This window comes from Mirounga leonina, unplaced genomic scaffold (assembly GCF_011800145.1).
Source record: "Mirounga leonina isolate KUSES-001 unplaced genomic scaffold, KU_Mleo_1.0 Mir_173, whole genome shotgun sequence".
Lineage (NCBI taxonomy): Eukaryota > Metazoa > Chordata > Mammalia > Carnivora > Phocidae > Mirounga > Mirounga leonina.
The window spans coordinates 23988117-24011730 of NW_023270447.1; the positions used below are offsets into that span (position 1 = coordinate 23988117).

A 23614-nucleotide genomic window follows, 5' to 3' on the forward strand; every position below is an offset into this window, starting at 1 on the left:
TAAGTTTGGAATTGGAACTAGACATTCTAAAAAAAAGAGGGTCATCAATGTCAGAAGCCCATTCATACTTTCCACACATATTCCATCCACAGCCATATCTTTCTTAAATTAAAATTGCTTTTCTTCAAAGCTCTGCCTTTCAAGAAAAGTACAAATAATTTCTCTTTCAATTACTTTCACTTTTGTTTGGTCATAGATATTAAAATACTGTTTCCTACTACATGAAAAATATGCAGAATTTTGCCTATATTAGAGATTAAAATTAGCTTTCCAGGCTAACCTGAGAGCCTACTGGTTTACAAGTAACTGCATATGCAAATGCATAATTATTATACTAACCATTAGTAAGTTGGGGCATGCTTATACATGAACAAATATCAATCTTGAGTTCACAAAAATTGTGATTTCTGGCTTGACCTAGGCAGGCCTCATAATAATTCTCAATAAAAGAATTTATTGGTTAAATGAATACATTAATTATAAAGTCCTGTGTTTATTTGAGCTGCTCTACTTCTAGAGTGTGTGTATATATATGTATGTATATGCAAATATAAGTGTATATGCAAGCAAATAGAATGGACTAAATTGCATGTTACTTACCTTCGTGAGAGGTTTCCAGGAGAGATCGAGATGCAAAAAAGTAGATGGTACATCCAAAGGAATTTCAATATGTTCTTCTTTCTTTTTCTCTATTAATTGTGGGGTTAAAGCTTTCTGTGGTCTGATATCCCAAAAACATATTGTGCTTTAAAAAAATTCACATTTTATTTAGTGTAAGTAAGAGATGTAGCCTTAGAACTACCATACTTTATGCTGCTATACATAAGCAATGTGATCATGGCTGTATCTTAATATCTCTGAAACTAAGATTTTTATGACATGGGATTGTTTTGCATTTTATATTTTAGAGAATTATACAGTTTATAGGGTTATTTGATGCCTGCTGGTATTGACACTAATATTATCATATATGAGAACTGAGTTTGGAGATTGACACCATCTTTTTCTTTAGCATCTTTTTCAGCATTTTTTCAGCATTTTTTAGCACCATCTTTTTAACAACTTTATTAAGATATAACTCATATAGCACAAAATTCACCCACTGAAAGTACACAATTCAATGGTTTTTAATATAGTCACAGAGCTATGCAACCATCACCACAATTAAGTTTAGAAGATTTTTATCACCCCCAAAAGAAACCTTGTACAGATTGGCGGTCACTCCTCACTGTCCCCCAGCCCATCCCACCAGCCCTAGACAGTACTAATCTACTTCCTGTCTGTATAGTTTTGTCTATTCTGGACATTTCATATAAATGGAATCAGACAATATGTGGCTTTTGGTGACTGGCTCCTTTCATTTAGCATATTTTCAGAGTTCATCTATGTGGTAGTATATATCAGTGTATCATTTCTTTGTATTGCCAAATAATATTCTGTTGTTTAGGATATACCACAGTCTATCCATTCATCAGTTGATGGACTATTATGAATAATGCTGCTTTGAACATTTGTGTATAAGTTTTGTTTGGATGCATGTTTTCATTTCTCTTGGGTATACACTGAAGAGTGTAATTGCTGGGTTATATGGTAATTTCTGTGGTTGATCTTTTGAGGAACTGCTAGATTGTTTTCCAAAGCAACTGTGTTATTTTTATATTCCCATCAGCAATGTGTGAGGATTCCAATTTCTCCATATCCTTGCCAACACTTGCTACTTTTTGTCTTTTTTATTATAGCCATCCTAGTGGGGGAGGTGGAGTCTCATCAAAATTGATTTAGATTTGCATTTGGTTGTGCTTTGGATGTAATATGCAGGAAATCACTATCTAATCCAAGGTCATGAACATTTATGCTTTTATTTGTTTATGTTTTCTTCTAAAAGTTGCATAGTTTTAGATCTTGCATTTAGGTGTTTATTCCATTTTCAGTTAATTTTTTTATACAGTATGAGGTAAGGGTCCAACTTCATTCTTTTGCTTGCATATATCTAGATGTCCCAGCACCATTTGTTGAAAAGACTAGTCTTTCTTCATTAAATTGTCTCTGTGCCCTTGTTGAAAATTGGTCATCCATAGACATATGGGTTTATTTCTGAGCTCTATGATTTCTATGTCTATCCTCATGCCAGTGTCAGTACATCCGTCTCTAGCTGTAACTTTGTAGAAAGTTTAGAGATCAGGAAGTGTGAGTCCTCCAACTTTGTTCTTCTTTGTCAAGATTATTGCTTTGGCTATTTTAGGTCTCATTGTGGTTTTGATTTGCATTTCCCTCATAGCTAATGTTGAACATCTTTTCATGTGCTTATTAGCCATTTGTATATTTTTTGGGGGAAACTGTCTATTGATAACCTCTGCTCCTTTTTACATTGGGTTATTTGTCTTTTTATTGTTGAGTTGTAAGAGTTTTATATATTCTGGATAGAAATTTTTAATCAGAAATATGATTTGCAAATATTTTCTTCCATTCTGTGGACTGTCTTTTCAATTTTTTGATAGGGCCTTTTGAAACACAAAAATTTTGATGAATTTCAACTTTTTTCTTTTATTGCTTGTGTTTTTGGTGTCATATACAAGAGACATGATATATAACCACATATTATATATTATAAATATATATAAATATATAATGCAAATATAATATATAATATAAACATATAATATGTATAACATAAATATATGTATATTCATTGGGAAAACAATACATACACAGGCAATGTTGGATTTAATGTGCTTTGTACATAGTAAGCATCCAATAAAGGTTATTTCTCCTTCCTTACAGGTTGACTATAAAAACCAAATGAGATAATGTATATGAAAATTCTTTATAAAGCTCCACACATCTATAGAGTATAATTTTAAATGTAATAAACTTGGTAACACATTTATAATGATACTTATATAGTATCTTAGTATAAAAGTGACTGTATTAATTATGTGAAAACATATGATGAGGATGGCAAAGGACATGCTGTATTAGCTCTATTATTTCTATCACTGAGGTTATGAGTAACCTGATTAATAAACTTAAGATATTATTAAAGAATTTAGGTGTGTAAGTATTTAGATAAATGGTTAGTAGCTCAAGTAAGACTAACAAAACTTTTATTCATTTATGTGACTTAATAAATATTAATCATTTATTCATCTTAATGAATTGTTGAAAGTATTAATCATTTTTATGTTGTCAAAATATAAATCCTTGAGAGAACACCACAAATGACACAAAAAGATCTGTTTTAAACTACAATTATAGTTGATTTAAAACTGTTTTTCCAAATTAGAAAGATCTTGAATCTCATTTATAGCATTAATTTGCATTATTCATGAAATGATTCTGCTAGGGGCGCCTGGGTGGCACAGTTGGTTGAGCATCTGCCTTTGGCTCAGGTCATGATTCTGGGGTCCTGGAATTGAGCCGGCCATCGGGCTCCTTGCTCAGCGAGGAGTCTGAGCTTATGCTCTCTGCCATTTCCCCTGCTTGTGCTCTCTGTCTGTCTCTCAAATAAATAAATAAAATCTTTAAAAATTTTTTGAAAAAAAGAAAGAAATGATTTTGCTAAATACAGATAACTTCAGTTGAACTTTCTGCATAAATTAATCACATATTCTTTTGGGGGGTTTTAAAAATTAATTAATTTATTAATTCCAGTATAATTAGCATATAATGTTATATTTAGTTTCAGGTGTACAAAATAGTGATTCAGCAATTCTATACATTCTCAGTGCTCATCATGATAAGTGTACTCTTAATCCTCTTCACCTAATTCATTCATCCCCCCATCCACCTCCCTTCTGGTAACCACCAGCTTGTTCTCTATAGTTAAGAGCGTTTTTTTGTTTGTTTGTTTTTGTTTCTTAAATTCCACATAGGATAGTGAAATTGTATGGTATTTATCTTTCTCTGACTGACTTATTTCACTTAGCATTATACCTTCTAGATCCATCCATGTTGACGTAAATGGCAAGATTTCATTCTTTTTTTATGGCTGAGTAACATTCTTTTGTTCAGTCACATATTCTTTATTAATAGATCCTTATTTTACCTTATTCTATATTATAAGAACCTTGGCATGGCTGAGGTATAAAGATTAGAACTGGTAAGTTTTCCAAATAACTAAAAGTTAGCTTTTCTAAATGCATAAGCTTTTTTTTTTTTTTTACTTTAACAACTTTTGAAGGAATTATCTCCAGAATATTCTAGAATATTTCTAAATTCAAGGGCCATCATTATAACCAACAATCAAGGACCTGTGACTTAAATTAAAAAACATGTAATATTTTAAGTCTGTTCAGTGTTTCTAAATGTTTTCCAAGGCTATTGAAGAAGAGTATAGCTTTGCATTCTGTTGTTTATAATCAACTTCATACCATAAACATTGCGCCATGAAATCATTACAATTTTACTTGTTGTATAATATTCCATATGGCCCTATTGGTGGCCCTTTTGGGCAATAATCCCCCCACCCTCATGCTCTTTTATTTTTTAGCAAGAGCATTCTAATTGTTTTGTTTTGGGGGGGAACTATCCCTTCCCCATTCCATGCAGTCAGGTTGGAACTGTCACTCAGGGTGCCTGGCCATTCCCTCCTTGGCCAAAGGGGTGAGTTTGTGGTGTAACAGAAGTCAGGTTGGAACTGATTCATTCAGATGGAAGGGGCTGGCCATTTATTCCTGCTACCCAAATCCCTGGGGCTGTTTCTGAGGCTTGAGTCAGCTCTTTCTTTGATTCAGCAACTTTATTTTTTTATTTTTATTTTTATTTTTTTAAAATATTTTATTTATTTATTTGAGAGAGAGAGAATGAGAGAGAGAGCACATGAGAGGGGGGAGGGTCAGAGGGAGAAGCAGACTCCCTGCTGAGCAGGGAGCCCGATGTGGGACTCGATCCAGGGACTCGATCCAGGGACTCCAGGATCATGACCTGAGCCGAAGGCAGTTGCTTAACCAACTGAGCCACCCAGACGCCCCAGCAACTTTATTACTTACTACCTGTAGTATAGGATATAGTTGTTTGTGGGTGGGTGTGTACACATATATGTATTCTTTTTATAACATATTTGTATCTATAAAAATATTTTTTCAACCAGCAACAATCTATAATATTCTGCCCTTTTGTTAATATCAGGTTTAATCACTACGATAAGGACTATTTAAGGAACAAAAGATAATGATTTTAGAAGTATCTAAGAAAAAAGAATATATTGTATGAAAATATTTTAGGTAGTGTTTAAAATAAGACTGTGATGTTGTGAATTATAACATATATAAATCTGTTCTTCCTCCAGGATTCTAGAAGAGAGCTTCTAAAACCTTTGGAATTTCCTAGAAGTTGAGACTGGTAAAGATTCCTTTTGTTATGGTAATGAGGCAACTTTTGGAACGTACCTAAGGATGGGGATGGGTTGTCAATGGAGCCAACTGTGCAATTAGAGAGTTGGAATTTTCAGTTCCACCCCCTGACCTCCAGGGAGGAGAGAGGTGCTGGAGATTGAATTCAGTCACCAATGACCAAAGATTTAATCAATTGTACCTGTGTAATGAAGCCCCCTAAAGCCCCAGGAGGACCAGGTTCAGAGAGCTTCCTGGTTGGTGAACACGTGGAGATCCGGGAGGGTGAGAGCCAAGAGAGCGCATGGAAGCTCCTCAACCTTTCCCCATACCTTGCTTTCTGCCTCTCTTCCATCTGGCTGTTCCTGAGTTATATCCTTTTATAGTAAGCCAGTAATCTAGTAAGTAAAATGTTTCTCTGAGTTCTGTGAGCCGCTCTAGCAAATTAATCCAACCTGATGGAGGGAATCTTGGGAACCTCCAGTCTACAGCCAGTCAGTCAGAAGTACAGGTAATGACCTGGGTTTGTGACTGGCATCTGAGGTGACTGGCATCTGAGGTGGCCGGCAGGGGAGTGGGCGGTGATAGGGGAGAGGTGTTCGAGAGAGCAGTTGGGTAGGACTGAACCTTAACCTGTGAGTCCTGGTGGATAGTGTCAGAGTTAAGTGGAGTCGTGAGACACCCAGGTGGTATCCAGAGTACTGCTTGGTAGAAGGGTGGGGAAACCTTCCTCCTCACCCCCTCTGACTTTGAAGTTGACCCAGAAACACTAACAAAGACATACCAATCAGCTGAACATGTGACAAGTTGACAGCATATTCCATTTCGATTCTCAAAGACAGCACCCAATCTGTTAATCTGTTTTTTTAAAGACACAAGAAGTAATTTATTTGTACCTAGGATGTAATGGCTTTTCTCATAGCATTTTACTCTTTTAATATTTTCTTCTTTGTTTTAATTTTTATTAAAAGAATATAACAATATCACTGAAATTTGAAGAATAAATTTTAAAATAAAATGTAATTTGGCCATATATTTTTCCAGTTTTTTTTCACAGAAACATTTTGACATAGTTTTAACTAGCATGCATAAAAATTTCTATCCTTAGATTTTTCAGTTGATGTAATTTGAACACTTACCTGTGTACTCGTAAGTCATTTTAACAGTTTTATAATATATAGATGGTGTATCACAATTTCATTATCCAGTATAATTAGAAATGTAGGGTCTTTTGTTTTTTACTATTAATGGTGGAACAGAACATAGGCGTTTTGATGACATTGTTAGGCAGATAAGGTGTAACATTAGATAACATTTAGTGTAACATTAGATACCAACAATCACCCGGCATAGGCAAGAATCCAAGGAGGGTTAATGGCTCCTCCGGGTCCTAGAAGGTCCCAAGTTCCAACTAGCTAGCTTTGAAACAAGGTGAAAGGTTTTGTGGCAATCTATGAAGGTGTCACTGTTGAAACAGTAGGGGAGACATGACTTTCCCCAATTCCCTACCTTCCTGGTATGACTGATGAGCAAAATAGTAATCCTATTGTAAGGATTACTTACAATAGTAGGGGCTCCAGCAGCAAATAAACAGTGGAAGTAGCGGGTGGGAGGAGGCAAACAGGGGCTGCCCTGCTCAGGCCAGTAGGTGTCCCAGGAACTAAGACCCTGGAAACCTGGCCACGGCCACAGGAGCCTGAACACTCTCTGGTTCCCAAATGCTGTCAACTTCTACTCATCTGATAAGGAATCCAGAGTCCGTGTTGCCTCTCCCTCTACTGAGCCTTCCCTGCTGTATAAAGTGCGAGACCTCAGAAGTGTGCTTGCTCTGAGCTTTTATGTTTTAATGATTTAAACAACAACAACAACATAATATTATAGAAATTTGGAAAATAGGAGGTTTAATATCAAATATAATTCTACCTATATTCTTTTCCAGTCTTTTTTCATGAATACATTTTGACATAATTTGTTAAGATGTGCATGTAACGGTGTATCTTGAGGCACAAATTGGATTATTTCTTAATATGAATTCCCAAAATTTGAATTACTGTTCAAAAAGTTGAAAATTTGGATGATTTAAGAATCACACTAATTGTATTCCAAAAGTTTTATGTTGGAACCAGCAGTGTTAGAGTTTACTGGTTTCACCACTGCATCCTTTCTAACACAGGGTATTATTATTTATTAAATTTTTATTTAAAAATTAAATGATCCAAAATAGTATATTATTGTTGCTTTATTATTAATTTCTTTGATATTAGAAAGCCTGAATGATTTTCATGTTTATCTACTAATTGTTTTTCAGTATATGTTTTATTTACTGGAAATCATATTTTAGACCAATATTTTCCTCCATTTTGTTGTTTGCTCTTTGTTAAATTTAGAAATTTACATGTGTATGTTTTGAATTTCTTTCAACATTAATTACCTTAGAAAACTATCTCCCATCCAGAAATATGATATTCTATGGTATTCTATTTTGATTTTTATTATATTTTTCCTATGATTTGTTATTTTTATTTAAATTTATAATCATCTGAATTAATTTGTGTGTACCGTGTGAGCTGAGATGAAGTTGAAACAGAGAGTTCCTTCCGTTACCCTATGTTAAACTCTTAGAGGTAATAGAAACTGTCTGGGCTATTTGTTGTGATCCATTATAACTTTTAAAAGTATTGTTGCTTTGCATCATCCATTTGAATATGTTGAAGAGCTAATTACCTTTTATAACTCTACTTTGTCATAATATTCTTTGATATTCTCAAAGTACACAGTAGACCCTTAGTGTCCTTGAAGGAAACATTTGGGGAGCTTACCAGTTTCCAAATTCACTAACACCAGACTTAGTGAGTCAGGTACAGAACTACAAAGCCAAACTACAACGCAGAGGCTAGGCACTCAGCTGGACTCATTCACTGCATGATTAGTTTTCACCCACCAGCCTCACGGTGCATTCAGTTCAAAATTGCCTTGACAAAATAATACATTACTATATGTCACAGATCTTCAGAGTTGCCTGCTCCAACTAGCTGAAATTATATATTTTAAATCCACAAAGCCTCAGGGTGTAAAATATTTGCACTCTATCTTTACATATCAAACTCTTATCTTCTCCACTATTATATTATATCATTGTTGACACCACCTACAGTTTTTAGTGGTTTATAAGCCATTGAAGTTGAAACATTGGCCTTAGTCTCATCCCAAAGTCAGATATTGGCCAGGCAACACTGACAAAACTGTTTGATGCCCTGGTTCCTGGCTTTTTTATGATTTAAAAGTAAATGAATTATTGACTTGAAATATGCTCTTTGAATAAAATCTTCTGAAATGTACAATCCAGCAGGAGAAAATTATGAAACCATCAAGACTCACCTCAAATGTGTCAGACAGCCAATGTATATCTGTAATTACTTTCTTATGACCATTTTCTATTGAGGAGACTGCACAATGTCTGATATATGTTGCTTCTTTATTACTGTCCGGTTCAAGGAGAAACATAGGCTGGAAAAATGTGAAAAGAAAGTTATGTGCTAATTTCAGAGAGCTAATGAGTGAATTCATACTTTACTCTTTAGTTAGAATTAATAACTTGGAGAAATACTAGTTCAAAGAAAAACATTGAAACTAGTGTTTCAATGCATCATGTATTTAGGTAATAAGATTATGCACTTTCCCTTCAATTTAGTCTAAGGTTTCATCTCCAAACTTAACAGGAATGACTAACCCACTCCCTAAAGGATCAAGGAGATCCCATTTTTAAAGGAGTGTTTCCTGCATGCACAGAGGGCCACGCCCACAGGGTCTTGGTGGAGGCCCATTGGTGTTCAGATTGAAGAACTGGGGGTAGAGGTTTGCAATATTGTGGGTGAGTACTATGTCAGGAGCTCAGGAATCTTGCCTCAACCCTCTTGGCAGCAACCACAGTGTCACAAAATCATAGTATATGATTATCAGAAAGGATGGTAACCCCTTCATTCTACACATGAGAAAACTGATGCTTGCTGAGGTGAGAAGACATGTCCAAACTCACAGGACTACAGTCCAGAGCCTACATACATGGTCCTACTGTCCCATGCTCTTTCCATGACATCACTTTAGGCAAGTCACTTGGGCCCTTTATTTTATTTAACAACAACGACAAAAATAATGTCCTCAGGTAGGTCATGCGACTTGTTTTATTGATTTTTGAATCAAGGACCTACACAAAAGCGGTTCAGAACATGTCCACAAAGAGGTGTGAAGGTGTGGGAAATAATACTTTTTTCCCCTCTATATTGAGTCTTTGTGTAGCTTGGCAGTTCTGTTATGTACTTTTTGATAAACCCCTGAACTGAAGAAACTTGCAAATGAAAAGTTATAAAAAGCTAACCTTGAGTGTGACTTTTTTACTTCTACTACCACCTGTCTTGATGTTTTCTATGCGATCTGCATGCGCAGTAATATCCCACATGACAATCTAAAACAGAAATAAAGCTTATTACAACATATTTTCAGGAAATAGCTCATTGGGTCTTAAAGATTTTTTAAAACCTATTGGTATTGGCATGCACTCTGATGAATCAATCACCTTGAAGGATAATCAAATTTAGCCTACATCTTTAGTAAGTCAGCAACTTTTAAATCATGACAAAGAATGTTTTCTTCTCTATAAAGGTATTTTTTAGCACTTTGATTTTTGTGCTTGTGTTAATAAAAGCTAGTATTTTTTTTTTTTTTAAACTCCAGTATAAACCGTATGCAATTTCCTCTGCTTTGGGAAGAGTTCTTCCTCTGTCTTTGGGAATGTGCTGTGACTGTGTGGAGAGCAGCTTTGCCTGTTCTCCAGAAGTAGTACAAATACTCAGTTGTCCAAAAAGGCTGGAAAGCGATGATTTCTACTTAATTGAATGTTCTAGCCAACTCCAAGTTTGCATATACATGGATGGTCATTTTTGGAAAAATGAGAGTAAACTAAAATATGCAACATGAAATTAGATTAATTTTCAATGATTAAAAGTCATTTCAACACATTGAAATGTTAAATAATGTCAGGATTACAGAATTGTGAGTGATTTTATTTTCATCATTTGCTTTTCTAAAATATTCTTTTAAAAAAGTATTTATTTATTTACTTATTTACTTACTTACTTACTTAAAGTAATTTCTACCACCCAACATGGGGCTTGAACTCCTAGCCCTAAGATCAAGAGTCGCATACTCTTTGACTGAGCCAGCCAGGCACCCTTTTTCTAAAATATTCTTAGAGTTGTATCACCTTCATAATGAGTAACAAAAGCATTTCAGCATTTGCAGAGCTTGAAGGATGGGCTCTGGGTCATCATTATGACCACCAGTTATTGTTGAACAAAACTGAGGGGGAAAAATGGTTTTCCTGGTTGTTTTGGTTCTGGATAAATGGTCATGGATGCTGTAGACATTTATTTTTTTTAAAGATGTATTTAGGGGCGCCTGGGTGGCTCAATGGTTAAGCGTCTGCCTTCGGTTCAGGTCATGATCTCAGGGTCCTGGCATCGAGCCCCACATGGGGCTTCCTACTCAGCAGAGAGCCTGCTTCTCCCTCTCCCTCTGCTGCGCCCCCTGCTTGTGCTCTCTCTGTGTCTATCTCTTTCTCTCTCTGTCAAATAAATAAATGAAATCTTAAAAAAAAAGAAAGATGTATTTATTTGAGAGAGAAGGCTTGTGGGGGAGGGGGAGGGGGAGAGGGAGAGGATCTCAAGCAGACTCTCTGCTGAGTATGGAGCCTGATGGTGTGGGGCTCAATCCCATGACCCTCAGATCATGACCTGAGCTGAAACCAAAAGTCAGACACTCAACCGACTGAGTCACCCAGGCATCCGCACTGTAGACACTTAAATTTTCAATCACAAGGAAGTTTTCCTAGCCACACACAGAAAGACCATATACCGTTAATGGTCAAACTCACTGGGTCACAGTGAATTTCAATTCTGATCATAAAACAGCTTTAAGATTTTTGTTTTGCTTTATTGGAGAAATAGGCAATTGGAAGATAGGATCTAAATTTCATATGCATTAGATAAAAAGAGAAGAAAACAAATATGGTATTAAATTATACATATGTAAATTCAGTAATATATGTATTTTTCCCAGTGAATTGCTGTTCAAATTCTGGATCATCCCCTAACTCCTACTCCTAGAGAAACGTCAGAAGAGGACTCTCGACCAAGAAGTATTAATGCTTGTGTTGTTCTTCTGTGGAATCTTGTACAATATGCGGTTCTGTTCCACAAATACAAACAGATTTGACTCAGTTTTCTTCCAGTTATAACTAGATTATCCTGTGGACACCTCAAGCCCTGATACCATGTCTAACACATCTATATACCCCAGTTCTTGGCACACAATTGGCATACTTTCCTTCGGCCAAATTGAATCCTTAAGTTTAAGAAAAACTACCAATCAAAACATATTACAGAATGTTGTCTAAATTAATAAATAGCTGGGGGGAAAAATCTGTAATTACCTGCCCATTTATGCAGCCTCCAGCAATGATATTAGGGTCACTTGGACAGAACTTGAAGCAAAAGATGTCATCTGGGCTCTCCAGCATTAACTAAAGTAAACCCCCCCAAATTCAAGAGAGAATGAGAAAACCTATTAAGATCATAGTGAGAAAATAATGCTAAGACAGTCAAAAGTTGAATTTTATGGCCGTCCGTAAGAAACGTGGACATAGAGTCCATTCCCAGAATCCCACCTGTGCATGGAAAGTCGCCTCTGCTGAGTTTTGTGAATGTTGGCTATGTGTATGAGAGAGGTAGGTTCTCCAGGGGCCCAGGTCTCCCCTTCCTCCACCCGCCATGGGTCATTGCTGGGAGATGTTACAATTTTTTAAAACAAAAAGACTAAGTTTAGTGTTTCTGAGAAGTGTGAAGGTAAGCTCTGTGAGGACAAGATACTTTTCTGTTTTGTTCCCTGCTGTCTAGCTAGTCTGGCACAGAGTAAGCACTCAAAAAGAAAATGGGTTGAATGAGAAAAGATAGAAGTACTGCCAGTGATAATATTTCAAATTTTAAAATAATCCAGGACCGAGGGGCGCCTGGGTGGCTCAGTTGGTTAAGCGACTGCCTTCAGCTCAGGTCATGATCCTGGAGTCCCTGGATCGAGTCCCGCTTCGGGCTCCCTGCTCAGCGAGGAGCCTGCTTCTCCCTCTAAACTTCTCCCCTCTCATGTACTCTCTCTCTCTCTCATTCTAGCTCTCTCAGATAAATAAATAAATCTTTAAAAAAAAAAGAATAATCCAGGACCGAGAAGGTGAACAAGCTCAAGCATTGGAAGGTAAGAAGGAAGCCCTGCAAGGAATCTACCCGTGTGAAGGAATAGGTATAGTAATCATATTTGGCACCTGCTTCTCCCTCTGACCCTCCCCCCTCTCATGTGCTCTCTCTCTCATTCTCTCTGTCTCAAATAAATAAATAAAATTTATTTTATTTTATTTTTTTTTAAGATTTTATTTATTTATTTGAGAGAGAGAATGAGAGAGAGAGAGCACATGAGAGGGGGGAGGGTCAGAGGGAGAAGCAGACTCCCCGCCGAGCAGGGAGCCCGATGCGGGACTCGACCCCGGGACTCCAGGATCATGACCTGAGCTGAAGGCAGTCGCTTAACCAACTGAGCCACCCAGGCGCCCCAATAAAATTAAAAAAAAATTTTTTTTTAAATATTGTCCTATAGTTTTGATAGAACAAAGACAAAAGAAATCATTTGCATTATTTCTTTAAGAAATTATTTGCTTGTCTTTTAAAGCTAGTCTTCAAAATAAAGGAGAGGGTCCTTTTTTCCTCTTCCTAATTTACGTGAAAGTTCAGCCACACTTCCATGATGTGGACTGGAGAGTAATCCTAGTCCACTAGAAAATGTTAGAAAACCCCTACTTACCATTTTTGTGGTAATTAGGCTGATAGGAAAGAACTAGAGATCTGTCATTTTGATCTCTAGGTCTATAATAATTAAAATACTAGAATCTATTATAGTAAAACTGCCTGAATTCAGATAAATTAGGGAAGAAGTTAGGAGGAAAGGTTAGGGTTTATTAGGGAAATCCTTAGATATATAATACTTTATAGAAACAAAATATTATATTTAAGTACATTAAAAAAACTTAGTCTAACACTATAAAGCACCCTCCCCTAAGCAAAACTCTTTTTGAGCAGCTGATAGAAATAGAACCCTGTGGGGCAAACCTAGTCCTCAGACTTGTTTTATTTGAATTGTGTGTTTGGTTTGGTTTTAATTGAACTATTTAAAAATTGGGAGATTTCACTCAAAAAATCTGATCTGGATTCTTTAAACCAAGTAAGACCACCTGGCAACAAGAGAGCTGAAGAGTAGTATCCCCCCAGATGGGCTGTCCACTCTCCAGGGCGGTAGTCTGCACCCCTCCCCATTATTTCCCACACAGGCATCTCTACTCATCACTGTCACCTCTTGGTGATCCTCAGAACTGAGGAAATTCATGTGAAATTAAAATCTATTTGCATTTGAACAAATAGTATTTAAATAAAGCCCATGAAAGTGTTTGCTTTTTAACAGTCCTCTTAAAATCGTTTCTGAAAATAACATGTTGATTTGTTCAATAAACCTTTTCAATAAACTAAGTGTAAACTTTAGTTTTGCTCAAATTGATGACAAATTCTGAATTGAAGAAAGCTTAACTTTACCAGCACTTACCATATTAACTGGTTATAAAGTACTTTGCAATTAAAACTGCTAAAGATAAATGTGAACATAGTTTCCGAAATGTTTAGACTATGTGGACACCTCTCCTTAATTACCTGAGGATGTATGGGATCCGAGAAACTCCAGAAAAGAATCAGTGATGGTTGCAGCAACAGTTTACCAGAAAACTGGACTCTCTCTTCAAGGGAGAGTCGTACAGCCACGGACACAGCTATTAGGCCTGATTGAAACACAATTCGAAGTTAAAATCTGCAGCAACGGTACATAGAGAAATGTTTTTAGGTTTTGCTGCTCAACGTGGTCACTATTCATTTCCATTTTGATGAAACTTGAGTAAATACATTCAGTAAGAGACCTAGAGTTCTACTGGGTAATACGGTAGCCAGTAGCCACATGTTGCTTATTTAGCACTTGAAAGGTGGTCAGTCCAAACTGAGATGTACTGTTAATATAAAATAAACAATGGACTTCAAAGATTTAGTATGAATTGTGTGTGTGTGTGTGTGTGAGAGAGAGAGAGAGAGAGAGAGAGATTGAGAAGGGCCACTGCGGGGGAGAGGAGGAGGAAAAAAGAGGGAAAAGACCTTTTTCTCTTCGTGGTTCCATCTGCATGTGGTTCCACCTGCACTGGGTACCCCCTCCCTTGGCTGCTGAGTGATTTAAGGGAGGTGTGTTTCCTCTCTTGTCCGTTAATCAGATAGGAAGAGCATGTGGAGGGAGGGGTGGAGGGCGGGAAAAGGAGCTAGCCTTGGGAGGCCCAACAGGCTGAGGCAAATCCAGATTCAGCACTGCACCGGCTAGGTGACCTGAGCGGTCACTTCTCTGGCTTGAGCTCTGGTTCTGTCCTTGTAGAGACCACAGTGAGGTGCTGGGAGAACACAGGATGGCAGGGGTGCCGAAAGTGCTCGGCGGGTGCACTTTGCAGCTGGAAGTGGTCTTACCGCAACTGAGAAACTGAGCTAGTTTGTCATTTTACTAGAAAAGCCACAGACTATTTCTGTGCCATCACAAAAGAGAACCACTGTCCTGTTCATCTCACCGTAGATGGTCGGATGCCACGAGACGGAGGTGATCATCTTCTCTGTCAGGTTATGGAGGTCGGTAAAGGACTGGTACTCTTTCAGGTGCGTATCGGTTTTGTCTCCAAAGGAGCTTTCTTCTTCTGCCAGGCACTTCCAGTCATCAATAAATGTGTTCATGATTTCATTTTGCTGCAGGGCTATTTCAACACTATTTTGTTTAGAAAAGCAAACAAAAAAAACCCAAGACACTGGATTTTACTATTCAATGACAGGTCTTTCAGCAGATCCTCCTTCATTTACATGGAAAGAAAAAAATGTTCTCAATTACATTTGGTAACTGACGATTACCCCCATGTGAAATAAATGCCTTAAGAGAAAAAACCTCATAGCTGTGTGCTACTCGGAACTTCTGGTGCCAGGAGGCTGTTAGCTGATGGCCTGGAGCACCTTCATGATCTACCCGGGCTTCCAGGCTGCGGATGTGCTCGCCCAGGCCCATAACTGAGCTTGCAGCTGCAGGGACATGGGGCCTGCCCCGCTCTACCTCCTGCCGGACTCCTCCCACAGGCCGTCTTCCCGCTGGAGCTCCCTGCAGGGGTTGGCCTAGACCTTGCTGAAGCTCTCCTTGCCCAATCCTGATTCCTTTAAAAAAAAATTTTACACAGCGGGATGCTCAGCAAACCTCTACTTTAAACTCGGTCTCATTCGCTTCCTGAAAACCCCAGACAGACAGAAAAGGCAATTTTCTTAGCCATATTCAGTCCTGAATATTCATATATACTAATTACTGTACAAATATATCATTAGGATTATATATACATATATATTTCGGGTTATGTATTAATCAGGATTAGAATATATATGTATATATTGTATATATAAAATTTAAAATAAAAGATTCTCAAGGGGAGATTTGCAGGTTAGAAGTGTGGTGTGTTGTGTGTGTGTGTGTGTGTGTGTGGAGGTGTGTGGAGGTGGTTTTAGTTATCACAGTGCCTGGGAGGTGCTACTGTGTTTAATTCTATTACTAAATCTGCAGTGCATGATACAATCCCTCAAATTAAGAATTATCCCACTAACAAGGCGAATACTGCCCTTTCAAGAACAACCTGAGTGCTAGGCTCATCTCTTAGTAGCCTAGGGTCCTGACTTGACTGGCTCCTGTTTTAAAAGTTACTATAAGAGCTCCAAATTCAGTGAATACTCGAAAGTGCTGGGAACCTAGCGCCTGTCTCCCAACCTTCCGCCCCCAATCACTTGTCCTGTGCATCTCTTCCATTTGGCTGCTCCTGAGTTGTATCCTTTACAATGAACCGGTAAGAGTAAGGAGAGCACTTTCCTGAGTTAAGTGAGTCATTCTGGAGAATTATCAAACTGATTTATAGCTGGTCAGTCAGAAGCATAGCCCCCCTGGGACTTGAGACTGGCGTCTGAAGTTGGGGCAGGCTTGTGGGACTAAGCCCCTTAACTTGTGGAGTCTGCACTAACTCCAGATAGAGAACTCCAGAGAGAGAATTGATGTGGGAGAGGATACTATTTGGTGTTGGGGGGAAAGAAACCCTCGTTTGGTACCAGAGGTGGTATCAGGAAGAACTTTAGAGTCCCATTTTCCTGCTTCTTCACACGGTTAGAGACTTTACATATTTAATGAAAGTGGTTGTTATAAATGATATGTTGTAGAGACCTGGATTCTCTTTTTTTCCCTCTGAAAAGTGAAATTTGTTCTGGACTCAAACTCCAAATTCTATCTTCTTTGTATAGAACAACAGCTGAAATCTCTGCTCACTTTTTCAGCTTCTAGATGCTGGTTGTTCTGGACTCCCCTAGAGCTTCCCCTAAAAATGAGCACTTTAGTCTATAGCCTAGGATCTGATTAGATTTTTTAGGTAGATCTGGGGTCTTGGCTTATCTAGGGCTCCCTTCCTTCCATGACTTTCCCCTGACTATTTGGTTATTCTACCACCCACAGACCTGTCACCTGAGCCTCCTATGGATTAGGCAATAATTATAGAAAAAGCACTGCAAACTTGCAAATCTCATCCTTCTCCCCTCTAGTTTCTGCTAACTTTTGGTCACTCTCCTGAGCCTTCAAGTAGTTGTGTCTATGTTTGCGTATAAATATTGTTTTTTAGATTTTCTGTTTTCTGTGAGTTTGACTAATGTATTTCACCATTACTCAGTCACTTGCTTATGATATGAAAATGAGGTATATTCTTGAAAGAAGCGGTACCATAAACAAAAAACAAAACAAAACAAAAATTGCTGTAAGTTTCTGTCATGTTTATTGCCCCTGTATATGCTTGGTTTGAAAGCTCAGCTCACTCACAAGGCCTCTGGAGCTTTCCCACAATTAGGATGTCACCCAACGTTTTACCCTAATGATTGAGGGTCCAAATAGCTTGGTGTTTTAATAGGTATGGTAAGCTGAAAGAGTGGTTCTTGAGTATGAATTTCCTCAAATAAGAAAAAAAACCCTCCTTAGACAATTAAATATAAACTCTAAATATTATAATAGATACTCCTAAGAATGTAATTAAACAGGGTGACCTTTAATAGCTCTATTGTTAAGAATTAACACTACCGTCCACTGCTTAATTGGGTACTCTTGGTTAAATTCTTCTTGTATTTTACCTTCCAAACTAGGACCTTGCTACTTAAAGTGTGGTCTATGGGCCCCCAGCACCATCATGACCTAGAGTTTGCCAAAAAAGGAGTCACAGACTCCACCCTGAATTTTCGGAATCAGAGTCCGCATGTTGACAAGATACCCAGGTGATTCACATGCACGTTTAAACACCCACGAGGGCTAGCTTCGCAGCCTGGAGCTTCAAGTAGAAGCATTTGTTAGCTTTTTCAAAATCTTGTGGGGTTTTTTTTTTCTTCCTGTTTCAGCCTAAATGAGAAAGAAATTCCCAAGAGACAAGCTAAAGCCAGGGCCTTTGATCTGATTTCCTGATTCTTCCCTCTCAGCCTGAACTGGGAACTAATTCACAACAGAGAAGTGAAGACAGCACCTTTTCTCTGGTTTCCTGTTTCTTTATTTTCCTGCACTCCAGTTTCTGAGGGTGATGAAGTGGAGGCTGGCAAAACCGTCGTCTGAGTTAGAGCCTGTAAGTACTTTTTTTTTTAAGATTTTATTTATTTATTATTTTAGAGAGAGAGATAGGGAGTGAGAGCTGGGGAGGAGGGAGAGCGAGAGAATCTCAAGCGGACTCCGAGCTGAGCATGGAGCCTGACTTGGGGCTCAATCCCAGGACCTGAGCTGAAATCAAGAGTCAGACGCTTAACCAACTGAGCCATCCAGGCGCTCCTGTAAGTATTTTTTTTAAGTTTTTTTTTTTTTAACTCAAAAACAAATGTTTTTTAGTTGCTTTGAGAATCCCTTGAAGTTCTCTTTCCTTTCTTATCATTTCCTTCTTTTGCAAATACTGCTTCCCTTAGGTTCTTTATGGATAAAATTCTTTAAGAAAGAACTCATTTCTAAAAAGGCACTATTCCCAGATCAAAACCAGCCTTATATTAACTTTTAAAAAAATTGAATAAACCTAAACAGTTTTAGAGTGGGAAACATGGCAGTGATATATTTGTGGGTTTATTTATTCTTCACCGGTGCTATTATAATTCCTGTGCCAATTTTCCTCTTTTTCTTATAGTTCTGGCTTCTTCTTCCCACATCTCAGAGAGGGAATTATAAAACTGCTTACTATTCCTCTCTCAGTAAGCATGGTAACTGAAAGGGAAGAATAAACACCCAGGTCTAAAGATAATACACCATGTGGATAATTAAGAATTGGCTATAGGCCACTTATGGCTTTGAAATGGATTGTACACAGACTTCTCATTTTTAATATTCTTATCAGGAAAAATTTTAAGGACTAAATTTTGATATGGGGAAACAGAAACCTTAGGTTTTCTTGTTTCTTTCTCATTGCCCCACTGGAAAAACTATAGCATGCTTCCGGCAAATGAGTGGCAAATAGTTATGCACTCTGTTTTTCTGTTTTTGTTGTTTAGTTTTGTAGCCTAAACAGAAATGCATTTGTCACCAAACAGACAAGAAAATGAGGCCTTGATGATGGGTATTAAAGAGGGCATGTTCTGCATGGAGCACTGGGTGTTATGCACAAACAATGAATCATGGAACACTACATCTAAAACTAATGATGTAATGTATGGGGATTAACATAACAATAAAAGTTTTTAAAAAGATACAATAACAAAAAAAAAAAATGAGGCTTGCTTCAAAGTCCGAAGTAAACTCACCTGATTTTCATTTCCCCTAATCAACCAGCAGAGTCCACAAAACTGCAACCCCCTTTTTAAAACATTGAACCTCTGGCAATTTCTGGAGGTTTCATGGAATTCTGCCTTGTAGTGTGTCCCCTACCCTTGCCATGAGATATACAGTTTTTCTTCATGTTTAATATCTTCTCCAGAGACCGACTAGTACGGAAATCCTGTGAGGAGAGACTGTGTTCCCGCCTCTGGGTTTCTGTCTTTTTGTTAACAGCCACTGTGTCCCCTCCGCTCTCCAAGCTTTGATTCCATAGTCATTCTGGTGGCTGGCACAGGGAAATAGCAGGCAAGCTAGCTAAAGTATGACAAGTCAGCAAGGGACAGCTGTTGAACAGCTGTTAGTCATTAGGCATTGATGGAACATCTATCTTTGTTCTACGTTTTACTAAACTTCACAAGAAGCCTTGACCTGGAGTAAATAAAACTATACATACATAAAGTATTTTATCTAGTTTAATGCACTCTCTTTGCATCTCTGGTGAATTTTTGAACCAGATTCCCCCCAGACATAAGTAACAACTTTCGAGAGTTGTTGGAATTTTCAGGATATTTAAAAGTCTCAAAGAATTAATGGTGTTTTCTTAAAAATGCAAAAACTTAATATGGGCTATGTATGAATTTGACCAAAAAATTTTTAATTTTGGAAAGACATGGAAACCAACCTACAGGGTACACCTGGCAGACCTGTCCATCACTGGCTCCACTTCTCTGAACTCTGATGTTGACTTGATGAGACCTTGTCAAGCTCTTCTCTGGTTTAGAAACCCCAGGGTCCTATTAACAGTGTCTGTGTGTGGGGGTGGGGTGGGTGGGGGATGTTTCTGAGGACACCTCTCTCTCAGATTCAGTAAGAGTGGCAGCAACACAGGAATTAGTGGCAAGGGATAAGATGTACAAAGGTACATGTGAATCGAATTCAGGTTATCATTTACAAAGATCATCATCATCATGATCATCTTCCACATCCCCTGCATCCTCATCTTTGCAATCTTATACAAGTTAATGAAGCTAAGAAGGGGAGTAGGGAGTGGAGAAGAAAGACTTAAATAAAAGAACCAGGGTAAATAGATGTTAATTTGCCATTAGGAAAACATCCTCACACACTCAACTGTATACGTCTCGCAGGTGAACACTGGTGTGGCCCTAGTTTAGGAGGTCTAGGATGTTGCCTGGCAATAGAAAGGAAAGACTGAGAATGTTGTCACATGGTCATGCATATCTGATAACTCTTCATACTCTCTAACTAGACACCATGGACCGAGTTGCTTTTTAAGACCTATCGCTATAGGTACACATACACATTTTGTTTTATTTTAAAAATTTAATAGACAGTTCTTACCTTATACATGTGTTGTTAAGAAAGTCACTCAAAGGCTTTGATTGTCCAAATGTCTCTTTTTCCTCCTCTGATAATTCTCTTGGATAATATTGTGTAATGGCATTTTTGGGATATGTCCTAATATATTAAAAGAAAATCGAATACCAAAAATTAGAACAAAGGAAAGTAAATATAGCTTGTGACAGGTCAAAGGTTTCTTTCTGTAATGGTAATAAGATACTATTTTTTATTTTATTTTATTTATTTATTTGACAGAGAGAGAGAGAGCAGGAACACAAGCAGGGGGAGTGGGAGAGGGAGAAGCAGGCCTCCCGCTGAGCAGGGAGCCCGATGCGGGACTCGATCCCAGGACCCTGGGATCATGACCTGAGCCGAAGGCAGATGCTTAACCACTGAGCCACCCAGGCGCCCCAATAAGATACTATTTTTTAATTTAAATTCTATATATTGAATTTTTTTCTTTATCCTAGATAATTGATATTAACTGCCTTTTTGAAATACTTTGAGTATTTATGTATTTGTTTCCAACATAATCAAGAAGTTCTTATTTTTTAAAATTTTTATTTAGATATTTTTAACTTACAGAAAAGTTGTAAGAAGGATCTAAGGAACTCTCATACACTCTTCACCCAGATTCATCCGCTATTAACACTTTGCCACATTTGTTCATCATTCTCTTGCTCTTCATTTCATTAAATCAATGTTTCTTAACCAGTGCAGTCCTACCCCACCCCCACACCCTGGGAACTTTTGGCCACATCCAGGAACATTTTTGGTTATCACAACTGGAATGTGCTACCGGCATATAGTGAGTAGAATCCAGGGATGCTGTTTAATACCCTACAACGTACAAGACGGCCTTCCATAAAAGAGGATTATCCAGCCCAAAATGTCAGTAGGGTTGAGACTGAGAAACTCTGCTCTCTATATACAAAACTAAAAACAATTTACATTTCAGCAGTGATGGCAACGTGATCTCTGGAAGAAAGCTTATTCCATCCAGTCTGCCCTCAGTGCTCACCTGCACCCTTGAACATCTCCTGTTGCATCTGGGCATTGGCACTCTCCCCCGCTGGACCGGGTGAGCTCCTTGATCTTAGGGTAGGGGGCTATAGAAAGGTCGTGTGTCACAGTCATTAAGGGTGTGTACTCTGGTGACACACTGCCTGGTTTTGAAGCCTGGTTTTATCACTAACAAGCCTTGTGACCCCAAGCTAATTATTTAACCTCTCTGTGTCTGTTTATTCATCTTTAAATGAAATTCTCAAAGTAGCTGGCTCCTAGAGTCATTGTAAATTGAATGCGTTAATACATGCAAAGCTTTTAAAACAGTGCCTAGCCCACTGTAAGTGCTCAAAAAAATATTAGGTTGTATTTAATCTGTGTTGGATAAATGTTAGTAAAACATCTCTGTGAGAGGCAGATATATTAAGTGAAGAGTAATGAAACAAAGCGTAAAGAGAGTTTTATGTTTAATAAAGAATTCATGCTTTTTTCTCCTAAGTAGCCCAGTATCCGTAGCATAAAGCAGAGTGCTGGAAAGAGAGAATGTTGGTATTGGAACAAGAGAGACTTGGGTTCAAATCTTAGCTTCACCTCTTAATTTTTAGCACACATTAGTATCCTCTAGGTAGGATTAAGTAAGAAATTATATGGCACCTAAGGGGTTTCATCCATGAAGCAACATGACTAAATCACTCCTACTTTTTCAATGTGATTTGTTTTGTTATTTCTCAGCAGATCTATTTGTTATTGCTTCAGATTTAAATTATGTTCCGAACATTGAGCTTTCATTTTTAACCTGGCTTTGCCTCAGTTTCTTTATTTGTAAAATGGGGATAGTGCCTACCTCAGAGGGCAGTTGTGAGAATTGAGTTGCTGCATGCCAAGTGCTTAGAAGAATGCCTAGTGTGTGGGAAGAACACAGTGAACATTTGCTTTCACTGTCGTCCTCTTTGAACCTTCACCTTTGATTCTTTTTTTTTTTTTTTTAACTTCCACCACAATTGTTATCTCTCAGTCTCTCCACCCCAGACTAGCTACCTTTCCTGATTTCCTGATCTTGGTAAGGAGTACCAGCATTCTCCCAGCATCCTAGATTTGAACCTTTTGATTCATATATTTTGTTTTCATCTCATGGGTCAAGACCCTCACTTACTTCTCATCTTTCACTCCATCTATATAGATACAACTGTCACTTGGTATGAGTCAGCATTCATTGAGAAGCTACTAAATCTAGAGTCTTCTGGTTTGGGTTCCTGTTGTTGGAATTCCCTGTCCTCTTCTGAGTCTACCTGCCAAGTCTATCCTGGCTGACTCATTCTCGTTACTGTTCCGCACCCTGGCAGGAACATAGGAAAAGTCTCTGGCTGGCTTGGCTTAGAAATTTGTCTCATAGTTTAAGTGTCTTTGGTACTAATGTCTCACCTCTCTCCCTCCTGTCTCAGCCTCACTTCTTGGTATTTGTGGATCTCTGGTGTCCTGATTCTCTGTCCAGACCTGACTACTGATCCTGTCTTTCTTTTTTACCTTCCTTAATTCTGGCCTATTCATCTGCCTCCCTTGTTTCTGACCTATTTCTTATTCCGACCCCTGGTATTGATTGATGTGTATGTGCCCTGACTTTATCACTGCATTTTTATGGTTTCTGACTTGTTGGTTTACATAGATTTGAAAAACATGTTTTATATTTCACTCCACACTGCTGATTCCTGATTCTCCTGGTCACTGCATATTTCATAGCCCTCTCTTGACACTGTGAAATCAAATCAGTCATCTGTTCTGCGCATTCTTCTTTAACTCCAACTATCTCTTCCCCCTTCCTTCCTCCATTTCATAAATGTATGTCAGGAAATATCCTAGGAGTTGAGGATGTGGAAATAAACAAAATAGACAAAGTTCCTGTGTCATAGAGCTTAAATTTT

General features: G+C 37.9%; 1 protein-coding gene across 1 annotated transcript in view; it reads right to left on the reverse strand.

Moving 5' to 3' along the window:
- The window catches only part of DNAI3 (dynein axonemal intermediate chain 3), a 62000-nt gene that overhangs the window by 27973 nt on the left and 10413 nt on the right, over positions 1–23614 (reverse strand). The window contains exons 5-12 of the mRNA XM_035018145.1: positions 20691–20807; positions 15073–15263; positions 14129–14253; positions 11818–11907; positions 9706–9792; positions 8709–8837; positions 6115–6188; positions 601–745 (exon numbers count right to left, since the gene is read on the reverse strand). Of these exons, the coding sequence (XP_034874036.1) occupies positions 601–745; positions 6115–6188; positions 8709–8837; positions 9706–9792; positions 11818–11907; positions 14129–14253; positions 15073–15263; positions 20691–20807 (958 nt within the window). The remainder of the gene's footprint in view (positions 1–600; positions 746–6114; positions 6189–8708; positions 8838–9705; positions 9793–11817; positions 11908–14128; positions 14254–15072; positions 15264–20690; positions 20808–23614) is intronic.